This window comes from Mauremys reevesii, linkage group 3, assembly GCF_016161935.1.
Source record: "Mauremys reevesii isolate NIE-2019 linkage group 3, ASM1616193v1, whole genome shotgun sequence".
NCBI classification, from domain to species: Eukaryota; Metazoa; Chordata; order Testudines; family Geoemydidae; genus Mauremys; species Mauremys reevesii.
The window spans coordinates 7137578-7149814 of NC_052625.1; the positions used below are offsets into that span (position 1 = coordinate 7137578).

At 47.9% G+C, this 12237-nt stretch overlaps 1 protein-coding gene across 1 annotated transcript; it reads left to right on the forward strand.

The window, feature by feature from the left end:
- Positions 1-435: 435 nt before the first annotated feature.
- Positions 436-7588, forward strand: CST3 (cystatin C). The gene is made up of 3 exons (XM_039532361.1): positions 436-693; positions 5405-5518; positions 7180-7588. Exons 1-3 carry the CDS (start codon positions 475-477, stop codon positions 7255-7257), a joined length of 411 nt encoding a protein of 136 aa, XP_039388295.1. The 5' UTR covers positions 436-474; the 3' UTR covers positions 7258-7588.
- The last annotated feature ends 4649 nt before the right edge of the window (positions 7589-12237 follow it).

Consider the following 12237-nt stretch of genomic DNA (forward strand, 5'->3'; position numbering starts at 1 on the left):
TGCAACCACGTCTCCAAGGCCTGTTTGCAGACAGACAGTTCCCCCTTTGCACTGTGTAACTAAAGTAGGGCGCCCAGAGAGCAAGTGTGAAAAATCGGGACGGGGGGCTGGAGCCTAGATAAGAAAAAGACCCCAAAATCGGGACTGTCCCTATAAAACCGGGACATCTGGTCACCCCAAACCAAAGCCAAACACAAGTCACCCCCCCCCATCCCGGAGTGGGGGGATGCAAACGGCCAGGGGCGATGGGGTCCATCTCTAAGGGGCCACCCGCTGCTGGGACCCCCCCCAGGCTCGGTGACCTCGGCGTTGGCAGGAAGGGGGCTGGGGGAGGCGTGTCCCGCCCCCTCTCCCCCCGGGCTAGGCGCGGGTTGCGGCCACGTGGGCGGGCCGGGGCGGTGCCTGCCCCCCGGGCCGGGGGGATATAGCGCTGCGCTGGGGCCGGCCCCGGGCACCGCCGCTCTGCGCAGGACGATGGACGCCCCGTGGCTCTTGCTGGCCGCTCTGGCTCTGGCCGCCGGCGCGGCGCTGGCCAAGGACCGGCCCCCGCGGCTGCTGGGGGGGCTGATGGACGCCGAGGAGAACGACGAGGGGGTGCAGCGGGCGCTGCGCTTCGCCATGAGCGAGTACAACAAAGCCAGCAACGACAAGTACCGCAGCCGCGTGGCCGAGCTCCTCCAGGCTCGCAAGCAGGTACCGCCCCCCCGGGGGGCACCCAGCCAGCCCCCCCCCCCGGATCTCCGAGCAGAGCCCCGCGCGGACAGCGACCCCCCCGTGGGAATCCCTGGATTTAAACCCCGCCCCCCCGCACTTGTCCCCTAACCCCTGCACCCCCCCTGCACCCCCCCCCGGGGAAACTGATCTGGGTGCCCGGAGCACCTGGCACCCCCCTCGGACGCTGCTCTACGGGCCCCCCTAAGGGCTGTGGGTGGGGGGAGTGAGGAGCGATGTCAGGGCTCCCTGCATCCAGGGCACTTCCCCACCTGGGCTGTGTAAGGGGGGGGGGGGCTGCTCGCCTCACAGCACAACCCAGGCGGGGAAGTGACCTGGATGCACCGAGCTCTTGGTGTTGCTCCTTAACCCCCCCCCCCCATATGAGGCCCGTTGGACTGTTGAGGGGGCAAGTAATATCTGTACTCATCAGCTGTCCTCCCCCCTACCTCCATCAGGAGGGAGGAGGGACAAACCTGGGTACCCCCACGCTCTCCTCCCAGCCAGGAGCAGTTTCTGACTCTGCACCGCTGCATGGCACTTCCTTGGCCATGGGGCCCCTAAGGCTGGCCCTGGGCAGGGGGTGTATGTGTGAACCTGGCCCTGAAATGTGCCTCTGGAGCAGACATGGGAAAGAACTGGTAGGTCTGAGGGACCTGTAGGGGGTTGGTTCTCCAACTCCATTTATTTTACCCCTGTATAAGGTTAAGGTTCCTGCAGAACTGGAGCGACTCCCAATTCTTACCCCCAGCTTCAGGCAGGCCCCTGTAGTTATGTTTTCTCAAAGGTCAGGGAGGGAGAATGACAGCGAGTTTTGCAAATGTAAAATGGAGAAACTGAAGCTGAGCCAGTAAGTGGTGGGTTACGTTCCACTCCTGAGTTTCCTCTCTGGGCTGGTGCCGAGCAAATGCAGTTGGTGAAGGTGAGTCCAGTAGACTGGGCCTTGTAACCAACATTTCTTCTCGGGCTTCTCTGCTTTATTCAGTCCTCATTCCCTTGTTGCTTGCAGGCTTTTCCCTTTGTTCATGCTTTCCTAGGGGGCCCCTCTCTTACTAATCAAGCATTGTGTATTGGGGCTTTAAAATCCCCTCCCCGCAAGTTGTTTGCCAGAACTACTTGTATAGGCACTGAACTACATGAGAACTAAAGGCCTGTCTACACTACAAAATTAGGTCAACTTAAGTTAGGTTGACCTACAGCCACTGCAGTCATTAAATCGGTTGCTGGTGTCCAGGGTACCCTCCTTCTGCTGGTGGCGCTCATCAGGAGCGCTTGCACCCATTGAAGTGGGGCACTGCCAGCTGTGCAGGGCTCACAGCTGGAGTACCCCCTGACAGCCCCAGCTGTGAGTCAGGCACAGGGCTCAATTTCACAGCAGAGCCACTACCAGCAATGAAATTGACATTCTTGTCAGTTTCATAGCTGCTATTATTAAACATTTTATCTCTGGCTGTCAGCCCAGTGCAGGGCTCACAGCTGGAGCTCCCCCTCTCCTCCCAGCCCTGGGGCTGACAGCCTCTGGTGACCAAGGGTGAAATAATAGCAACCCTGAAACTTACACTGCTGGTAGGTTCCTTGCTGTGAAATTGAGGCCAGGTGCCTAGGCTCACAGGTCTAGCTGTCGGCCCCCCTGTTGCTGCCTCTGCGGTGGGGAGGTGCGTGAGAGCAGAGCCTGAGCCTGGCTGCCTTTCAGTGAGAGATTGAGGGGGAAACGCAATCCCACACTGGGAGGTGGCAGAAGAGGGGCTGTCAGTCCCCGTGTGGGGGCAGACAGCCAACAGGCAATGTCAGTCACGCAGTGTCTACACAGACACTGTTGTCCTAACTACATCGACCTCAGCACTATGCCCCTCACAGAGCTGGAGTTATTAGTCGGCGTAGTGGGCGACTTCCATCTGGGCAGCGTAGGCGCTTGCATAGTTGGGTCAGTGCAAGTCAGCCTGACTCTGTAGCTTAGACCAGGCCAGTTGCAGGAAAACAAACCACCAAGCCAGCTTTTTGAAAAAGCAAATAGGAACCGAGAAACAGGCCTTCTTTGAAAGGCAAACAGTAACCAGCAAGGAGTGTTTCTCTATTTCATTCTAGCACTTAGACTCTTCGGCTGATTGTACCATGTAGTGCCTACATATGTTTTAAAAAAAAAAAAGTCTACTGCAGACACAAGTGTCCCCCTGGTGAGAAGATGAGAGAATGAATCATGTTAGCCCCAGCACTTAATGCACTACTAGAGAGTGCTCAGATCCCATTATGAGGAGGCCACTAGAAAGCGTTTAAACACTTATCTGAAATGTCCCTGCACAAGGGGTGGGGAGGGGGGAATGAGTTGGTTCCTTTTGAAAGTTTAGTGGGGAAGAGGGAGGGGCAGTTTGCCTGTTTTATCTTAGAAATATTAGGAACATAAACTCTGCTTTTCCCTGTCCCTCTTGTACGTTCCTGGAGAGGTTTTCTTAATTCGAAGGGGCTGAGGCTGTTGTAACAAAGATTCTTAGAGGTTAACAAAACTGAAGACTTTTAAACAGCTTGAATAAAAATCAATCATTTGCCTTCACAGTGTTTTGGGTTTTGTTTCTATGGCATCTGTAATGTCATAACCACCCGGCCCAACTGCCCAGTCATCCAGAGTTTCCCAGGAAAAAAACCAGGACCTTAACTGCTAATGAAAGACAAGCAAGGAGAAGGGGAAATAATTGGGGAACAGAACCAAAAATCTTTTTTAGGCCTTTTCTTTGCATCATAAAGAAACAAACGCCACAAACCCTTCCCTCCTCCCCTTCCTCTTCTGCAGGACATCTCTGGAGGTTGAAGTGACTCTTAGTGGCCTTGACACAATTTCATCAATGCTTTAAAAAAATAAATGACTAGTTAAATAACAATAGCTAGCTCTTACACGGTGCTTTTCATTGGTAGAGCAAGACTCTGTACAAAGGTCAGGAGCATTAGTCCCATTTTACAGATGGGGAAACTGAGGTACAGGGCAATGAAGTGACTTCTGCAAGCTGGCCAGCGGCAGAGTAAGGAATAGAACCAGATCTCCTGACTCCAAGTCTAGTGCTCTAGCCACTAGTTCACACTGCTACCCCCAATGATGGGAGGGAGACTTTGAAACTGAAACTGGAGGACTTTAGCAGTCATGTTTTCTAATGCATATTGCATTAGAGAACAGAGATTGGGATGGGGTTTGGGGGGGGCGTGTTCCATTATGCTAGACAGTGTACAAACACAGAGACTGTGCCAACGGCCCAAAGCGGCAAGGTCTGAGAAAGGAGGGTGAAAAGGACAGCAGGCATAGAAAGTGACCAGGGTTATGATAGACACACATGTTCATTCCACAATGGTTTTCTAACCTATAGACTCCCCTCAGCTGCCCTTCTGCCTTGAGTGGTTAGTTCATTTTTCATTTAACAATTAAAATAGGCTGCCCTCAGCTGCCCCTCAATCAGTTAAAAAAAAATAAATTCTATCACTTGCTGTTTCAAATGCTTCACTTGGGCAGTTCTCCTGTAGGATGTCAGCTGGAGAATGAGACCCCGATTTAGCAAAACACCTGAGCACCTGCTTTTGTTCCATTGGAGTCTCCTCTGGAACATTGCCAACCCTTGAGACCTTTAACACATGTCACATGATATTTGGTGTTTTTCTTAAAGCCCCAGCTCTTGGAGTCATGCAACTACTAGGGCTGTTAAGTGATTAAAAAAAAACCCACAATTAATCATGAGATAAAATTGTGACTAATTGCACTGTTCAATAATAGAATACCATGTATTTAAATATTTTGGGGGCTTTTCTCTATTTTCAAATATAGGCACAGGGCTCTAGCCCCTCTGCTGCCAATGCCTCCCTCCTCATCCAGGGGTATGAAATTAATGCATTAATTTTCTTTTCAGTTAATCAGAGGCGTTAACTGCGATCAACAGCACTAGTAATTACATGAGAAGTTCAGCCTTCAATTTTTGGAAGGAAGGGGGCGGTTGGGGGAAGGGGCAACTTTCTAGCCCTCACAGTTGCAGAGAAAAGCTTGGACAGGGGATCCCTGAAGGCTCAAAACCCAGAAGTCCAAATATTTTTTAAGTGTTTGGGTCTCTGTAACATGACTTTTTTATGCAATCATGATTTTGGGGGCTAGACTTGTGATTTTTATTTTCTTCTTCCACTGCTTGGTATTGGCAATACTCCCATTGATAAACTAAAGAAGTACAAGTAATCTGCTTCAGTTCCTTTTAAACTAAACATATCTACTAATAGCTTTGCTTACTGGCTTAAAAAGCTATCACATGCCATGAGTCAGCACCTTGGGTTTTGTTTTCTGGCCTGCAAAGGGTGCTGGCTCCTTATTTTTAATTGCCACACGCAGTCCTTTTGGATGCATGTTTGGTTTCAGTCCCTTGGACTCTCTCTGCTTTTCCAGTGTCACTCACTTATTCCTTGCACCTCCATTTGTTCGACATTTTTGTTCAGTATTTATTGCAGTACGACCCCCGAGAGGCCTCCTCTGTGATCAAATTGTGCTTGGTGCTGTACACGCACCTAGGAAAAGAGTGCCTGCCACAAAAAACTCCATCCTAGACTAGCAACACGAAAACAAGGCTTCCTTTTAGTCCGGTCTCACTCTGATCCTCTCAGCAGGTCAATGGCCTGTAGTGCTTTCTAGACAATCTATCAGTGCTGTAAACAAGCTTTTCCCCTCAATTTACAGATTGTGTCCGGAGTCAAGTACTATCTGAAAGTTAATGTTGGCCGGACAACTTGCACCAAGTCATCAACGGAAGTTCAGCACTGTGAATTTCATTCAACACCAGATCTGGCTAAGGTATGGCATAGAAAGAGCTTAAAAAAAACTGAAGAGGGCTAGTGCATCTATAGAACTTGTATTAAGGTATGACCTAGACACCCCAGGTCTTATCTGGGGCCCCATTGTGCTAGATATGGTACAGACACATAGGGAGACAGTCTCTGCAGCACTTGCAGTCTTAAATGGACAAGACAGACAAAGGGTGGGAGAAAAGTGCTATTATCCCCATTTCACAGATGGGGAACTGATGAACAGAGAATAAGTGACCTTATCCAAGGTCACATGGGTCTGGCAGAGCTGGAAACATAACCCACAGCTCTTCACTCTCACTCCAGATCTACTCCTCTGTCAAATTGTTCACTGGCAATTTGAGAAATTTAAGTTTTGGTCCCAAACGTAAAGGTTCATTTTGTCACTGAGGTCTACAAATAGGTTAATGGTGGCAGAGGTTAGTTGCTACAGGAGTTGAGATCTGACAGTTGCGGCAGATTTGCAAAGAATCCCAGGCCTCTGCACACAAATAACGTAATCCAAGGGGAAATGTCGCCTGATTTCAGATCAACTCCTTAATGACTAAACTGTGCCACAAAATAGTGCCTAATCAGAATCCAGTTTTCAATACTACTACATCCTTATCACTATTAAGGACTTCAGAACTATTGGCCTGGATTATCAGATGTGTGCCTGCATGCACATTTATTGCAACTCTGCATGAAATTGTACATGCAGAGTTACTGCTGGTTGCACAGCTAGCTGGTAAATTGTGTATGCAGTTACTAGAGTTGTGCATGCTGCAGGGATGCATGCACTGAGTTAGCTGCCCTGACATGTCCTTTTTTTAAATGTACATGGGTGCTAGCTCTCTTCTGAAAAGCTCCATCAAAGCTTCAGACTCCTGTTGTTGCAAGTCTTGGCTAAACTTAGGCTCTTAGGGTCTATCTACATTGCAGTTAGACAGCGGTGGCTGGCCCATGCCAGCTGACTTGGGCTCACACAGCTTGGGCTATGGGACTGTTTAACTTTAGTGTAGACATCCCACCTCACAGGGGCCAGAGCCCAGGCTCAAGCCAAACCCAAATGTCTACACTGCAGTTAAACAGGCCCCGAGCTTGAGCCAGCTGGCACGGGCCAGCTGTAGGTGTCTAGTTGTGGTATAGACCCCCTTAGAGGAGCTACCAAAAGTGCCGAGGACTCAGCCTTTCCAGCTGACTTTGATGGCAGTGGTTGGGTACTTGACACTTTGGAAAACTCAAAGCAGCAAAGAGTCCTGTGGCACCTTGTAGACTAACAGATGTATTGGAGCATGAGCTTTCGTGGGTGAATACCCACTTCGTCGGATGCAGTATTGTGGGTATTCACCCACGAAAGCTCATGCTCCAATACATCTGTTAGTCTCCAAGGTGCCACAGGATTCTTTGCTGCTTTTACAGATCCAGACTAACACGGCTACCCCTCTGATACTTGGAAAACTAGTTTTCCAACTCTGGTCTCCTGTTGTGAATATTTTGGGGCAGTTTCGTCAAGTGCAGATAATTTGAAGAGCCCCCATCTCAGTTCTGCAATATGCTGCTGACCTCCACAGATAGTAAATGTTTGCATCCCTGGCATGACCAGTTCAATTGTATCTGCATTTTTATATTTGTAAACTAACTTTTTTCCCCTCTTCCCTTTCTCCTCAGCACGTCACTTGCAACTTCGTAGTGTACAGTATTCCTTGGCAAAACAAAATTAGCCTACTGGAAAATAAATGCCAATAAGCACCTGTTGGTTCCCGCACACGTCGGCAACCGGTTGTAGGTTTGCTGTTTTTAAAGAAAAAGCAATAATCTAAATTACCCTCTCGAGATGGATTTCTGTCCATTGCTGTTAACTCAAATGCTTCCATATACTTGTGCTATGCAAGTAAAGCTCTGTAACCTTCCTTTGAAGCAAAATAGAATGTTTTTTTTTCTTACCTATCATTACTTTGTTCCTCCAGTCTGTCCTTTCAAATAAAACATTAACCTAACTTGTCAACGTCAGAGGTTTTGAGAAATGTTTGTGTCCCGGTTACAGAGCCTGACAGAAATAAAACTAATACGTGCCAGAGCATGGAGTCATTTTGTCAGGAGTGTGTGTTATAAGCCTACGAACGGATGTGTTGCCTATTAAAGGGAGGAGCTTTCCCGGGAGCTAGCATCTGCTTTGCAAGTTCCCCACGCAGCTCTGCCTGCGTAGCTCAGTCCTGACCACCAGCACGCATGCTGTTTGGCCTGGGTTTTGCTGCACCAGTTGTGTGGCGTGGTTGAGATCCTACTCATAGCACCCATATAATCCAGGCTTGGATTATGGTGGTACAATGAACAGATCCCTCTTTTAATTTAAAGCTAAAATTATGGGCAGCAAGACAGTAGCCTGAAAAGTAACTGTAGCTGTCCTAGTTGTGAAGGGATCACATTTTCAAGGATTAACCAAGGCAGCAGTGTCTCTCTGCCTCAGTCTGCTGAGAGCCTGGAACAATAGCTCTAAGAGGTGTGTACTGCCCATCAATCCAGAAGGAGCTAAAACCGAGGAGCCCTACTGAAGGTTGAGCCCAGTTTCAGTTGCCCAGGGATGCTCAGAGAACGTGTACAATGTAATGGGAGGGGTGGAGCTTTTCTTATGGGTGAATTTTTCTAAAAGATGTGCCAAGTCATTTTGCACCCCCACCCTGCCCCTGAATATACATAATCTTCAGTGCATGATAAACACCTAGACACATGGATCAGGTATCCCAAGGACAGTACTCTGAGCTCCCTGTGTTTGTAATGGTTAAACATGAGGCCATTCCCCCCCAATCCCCAGAGATTTCATTTCAGTCAGTGTTAGAAGTACAGCATAGGGGAGGAGCAATTGCTTTCAGAGACAGGACATGAGAAGGCTTTTTATCAGCAGACAAACCACCACAATTTTTATGAATCTTGGAATACCCAGGAAATTCCAGAAAACTGGAAGAGTGCTACTGTTGTGCCAATATTCAAAAAGGGGCAAGCAGGAGGACTCAGGTAACTACAGGCCAGTTAGCCTGACATCAATCCCAGGCAAAACAGAAAAGCTGACATGGAATTAAATTGATAATAAGGATTTAATTAATGCCAGGCACCAGGGTCTTACGGAAAATAGGTCTTATCAAATAAACTTGATCTCATTTTTTGATGAGATCACAAGTTCAGTGGATAAAGGTAGCTGTGGAAGTAAATATAAATCACTGCTGATTAAGTTTGGCAGAGTGGATAGGGCAAATCTAGATTGCTTGGTAACCTTGCCCCCATTTAATACAGCCAATTATGCATCCAGGAATGAGGAATGCAGGCCATGCCAACAGAATGGGGGACTGCATCCTGGAAAGAAGGGGCTGGAAAGGATTTAGGGGTCACAGTAGACATGCAACTCAACATGCCCTCCCAGTGTGATGCTGTGGCCAAAAGGACTAATGCAATCCTTGGCTAAACAGGCACGAGTGAGTAGAAACAGAGGCGATTGTACCGCTGTATTTGGGAGTCCACACTGGAATATTGGTAGAGTTCTGGTGTCCACATTTTAAAGAGATGAAAAATTGGAGACGGTGCAGAAAGGAACCACAAAACTGAGTTGAGGGCTGGACGATATAGAAGCATAGAACTGGAAGGGACCTCGAGAGGTCACCTGGTCCAGTCCCCTGCCATATGGTGAGAGACTTCAAGAGCCCCAGCTGTTTAGCTTGTCAAAAAGAAGAGTGAGAGGTGACTTGATTACAGTGTCTAGGTAGCAGATACCAAGGACTAAAGGGCTCTGATTTAGCAGAGCGGCAGAATGAAAACTAATGTCTTAAAGCTGAGGCCAGACAAGTTCAAACTGGAAACACGGCAGAGCTTTTTAACTGAGAGGGTGATTAAGCATTGGAACAAACTACCAAGGGAAATGGTGGATTATTCGCTATCTCCTGATGTCTTCACATCAAGACTGGATGCCTTTCTGAAGATACTCTTTAGTCAAACCCCGGTTATTGGGCTCAATACAGGGGTTAACTGGGTGAGATTTAATGGCCTGTGTTATACAGGAGGTCAGACTAGATCAGGGGTAGGCAACCTATGGCACGTGTGCCGAAGGCGGCACACAAGCTGATTTTCAGTGGCACTCACACCGCCTGGGTCCTGGCCCCCAGTCCGGGGGGCTCATTTTAAATGAAGCTTCTTATTTACTTTACATACAACAATAGTTAAGTTATATATTATAGACTTATAGAAAGAGAGCTTCTAAAAATGTTAAAATGTGTTACTGGCACGCGAAACCTTAAATCAGAGTGAATAAATGAAGACTCGGCACAGCACTTCTGAAAGGTTGCCGACCCCTGGACTAGATGATCCAATGGTTCATTCTGGTCTTAAACTATGAGTAGGGGCCTATTTGGTTATAATTCACATGTGTACGCTGTAGCTATGTACCACCTCAGATCACATGATTTAATACACTATCCTCTCCTCCCCTTCCCTACCTGCAACTTTCAAAGCTACTCCAGCATCATGGTATCTCTAGGACCTAGACAAGGCAGACTCTAGTGCATGGAGTAGGACTTGAGGTAGCTAACAAATAGGAAAAACTGATATACAGGCAGTGTAAGTTGAGATCTTTCTGTTTCTCTTTATTTCCTGCAGATGCATTGTTCTAGTCTTCATGGAGATCAGCCAGGGTTGCGTGTGCACGCGTGTTTGAGAGAGAGGAGTGAATCTGTGTGTGTGTGTGTGAGAGAGAGAGGAAAATCTGTGTATACACAGATCTGCTTTCACCATGAAGTTACTATAATATACATTTATGAGGCTGCATTTCTGAACAGAATACAGGATTTGTTGGAACAATATGGGGTTAGCATAGTTAAAGCCGAAAGGAAGCCTCTGGCCTGAAGACTGAAGTGCTCAACACCAAGACAAAAACCAAACCTGTTTTTTTGGAACGTATGGACGAAACAGGGAAGCTAGCTCAGGTCGCAGCAGAGATGAGATGCTACAGCTTACACATCCTGGGTGTCAGCCAGAGCAGATGGACGGGATCAGGAAGATTAACAACAACTTCGGGAGAAATTTTGCCGTATTCTGGACAACACCAGGAGGGTGTTGCCATCCTTTAGAAGAAGGGAGTGGAGTGGTCCCTGCTCGAGTGGAAGGCCATCAGCAGCAGACTTATGAGAGCCAGACTGAAATGGAAACGCAATAATATCACCCTGATCCAGTGCTATGCGCTGACAAATGACAGTGATGAAGAAGCAAAGGACAAATTCTACCTTACGCTACAGGCGGAGTTAGAGAGAGCACCACGCCATGGCCTAACTGTCGTCATGGGAGACCTGAATGCCAAGGTCAGTAAGGCCAACGCAAACCACGCCGGAGCAATGGCAAACATGGGTGTGGCACCATGAATGAAAACGGAGAGAGGCTTGTTGATTTCTGCAATATGAACTACCTAGTCATTGGCGGAACCCTATTTCAACAGTGTGAAATTCACAAGCTGACCTGGTGTTCTCCAGATGGCAGAAATCAGAACCAGACTGACCACACGATGATCAATGGCAAATGGTGACGCTCACTGACAGATGTGAAAGTCAGAAGGGGAGCAGATGTTGGCAGCCACCATCACCTTGTGACAGGCTCCATCAGGCTAAAACTGAGAAGTGTGGGTCCAAACAAGGGACGTAGACGCTATGACATTGACAAGCAAAAGTCCCCTGAAATACAGAAAGCCTTTGTTCTGCAACTAAAGAACAGGTTTCAAGCACTTGCAGGCCTTGATGAAGAGGAGGGGAATGCAGATGAGGAGATCAACGAGAAGTGGGACAAAGTAACAGCAATTTATAAACAGAGCAGTGAAGCCTGACTAGGGTACAGGCGGAGGAGAAGGAAGGAGTGGATTACACCCAGGACATGGAACGCCACAGAAACCAGATGAGCCCTAAAGAAAAAAAGTTTTCGACACGAAATCCCAGAAGCTAAAGGACAAATACCATGAGCAGTATAGCCAGGCACACTGGGAGATCAAACGCCTTGTGAGAGCAGACAAACGACATTATATTGATAATCTGGCAACAGAGGATGCAGCTGCTGGTGGTGAACAAGGAACTGTCTACAAGATGACGCGGCTTGTCAGTGGTAAACAGCAGACACCAACAAACACTCTCATTAGGGCCAAACAAGGCCACCTACTAACAGAAAAAGAACAAGAAATGCGCTGGACAGAGCATTTCAAAGAATTGCTGAACAGGGAGCCACCTAAAGAAGAAGCAAAAACATCCAGGAGGCAGAAGAAGATCTTGATATCAACACAGACACCCCAACTAAGGAAGAGATCATTCAAGCCATCAAAGCCTTTAAAAATGGGAAAGCTCCTGGCAAGGACAACTTGAATGCAGAATTGTTCAAGGTAAATCCTGAGTTAGCAGCATCTGTCCTGGCCCCTCTATTTACATCAGTCTGGGAAAGGGAAAAAGTGCCAGCTGAGTGGACTAATGGGGTTATAGTGAAGATACCAAAGACAGACACTCTCAGTGATTGTAATAACTGGCCTGGTATCACACTTTTATCTGTGCCAAGCAAAGTATTGTGTAAGAGCATAGCCAACGTATATCAGAGGCAGTTGATAGTGTTCTCAGAAAAGAGCAAGCTGGTTTTTGGAAAGGACGTGGATGCACAGACCAGATCTTCACTCTACAAAACATAATAGAACAATGCTTAGAATGGCGACGACAACTC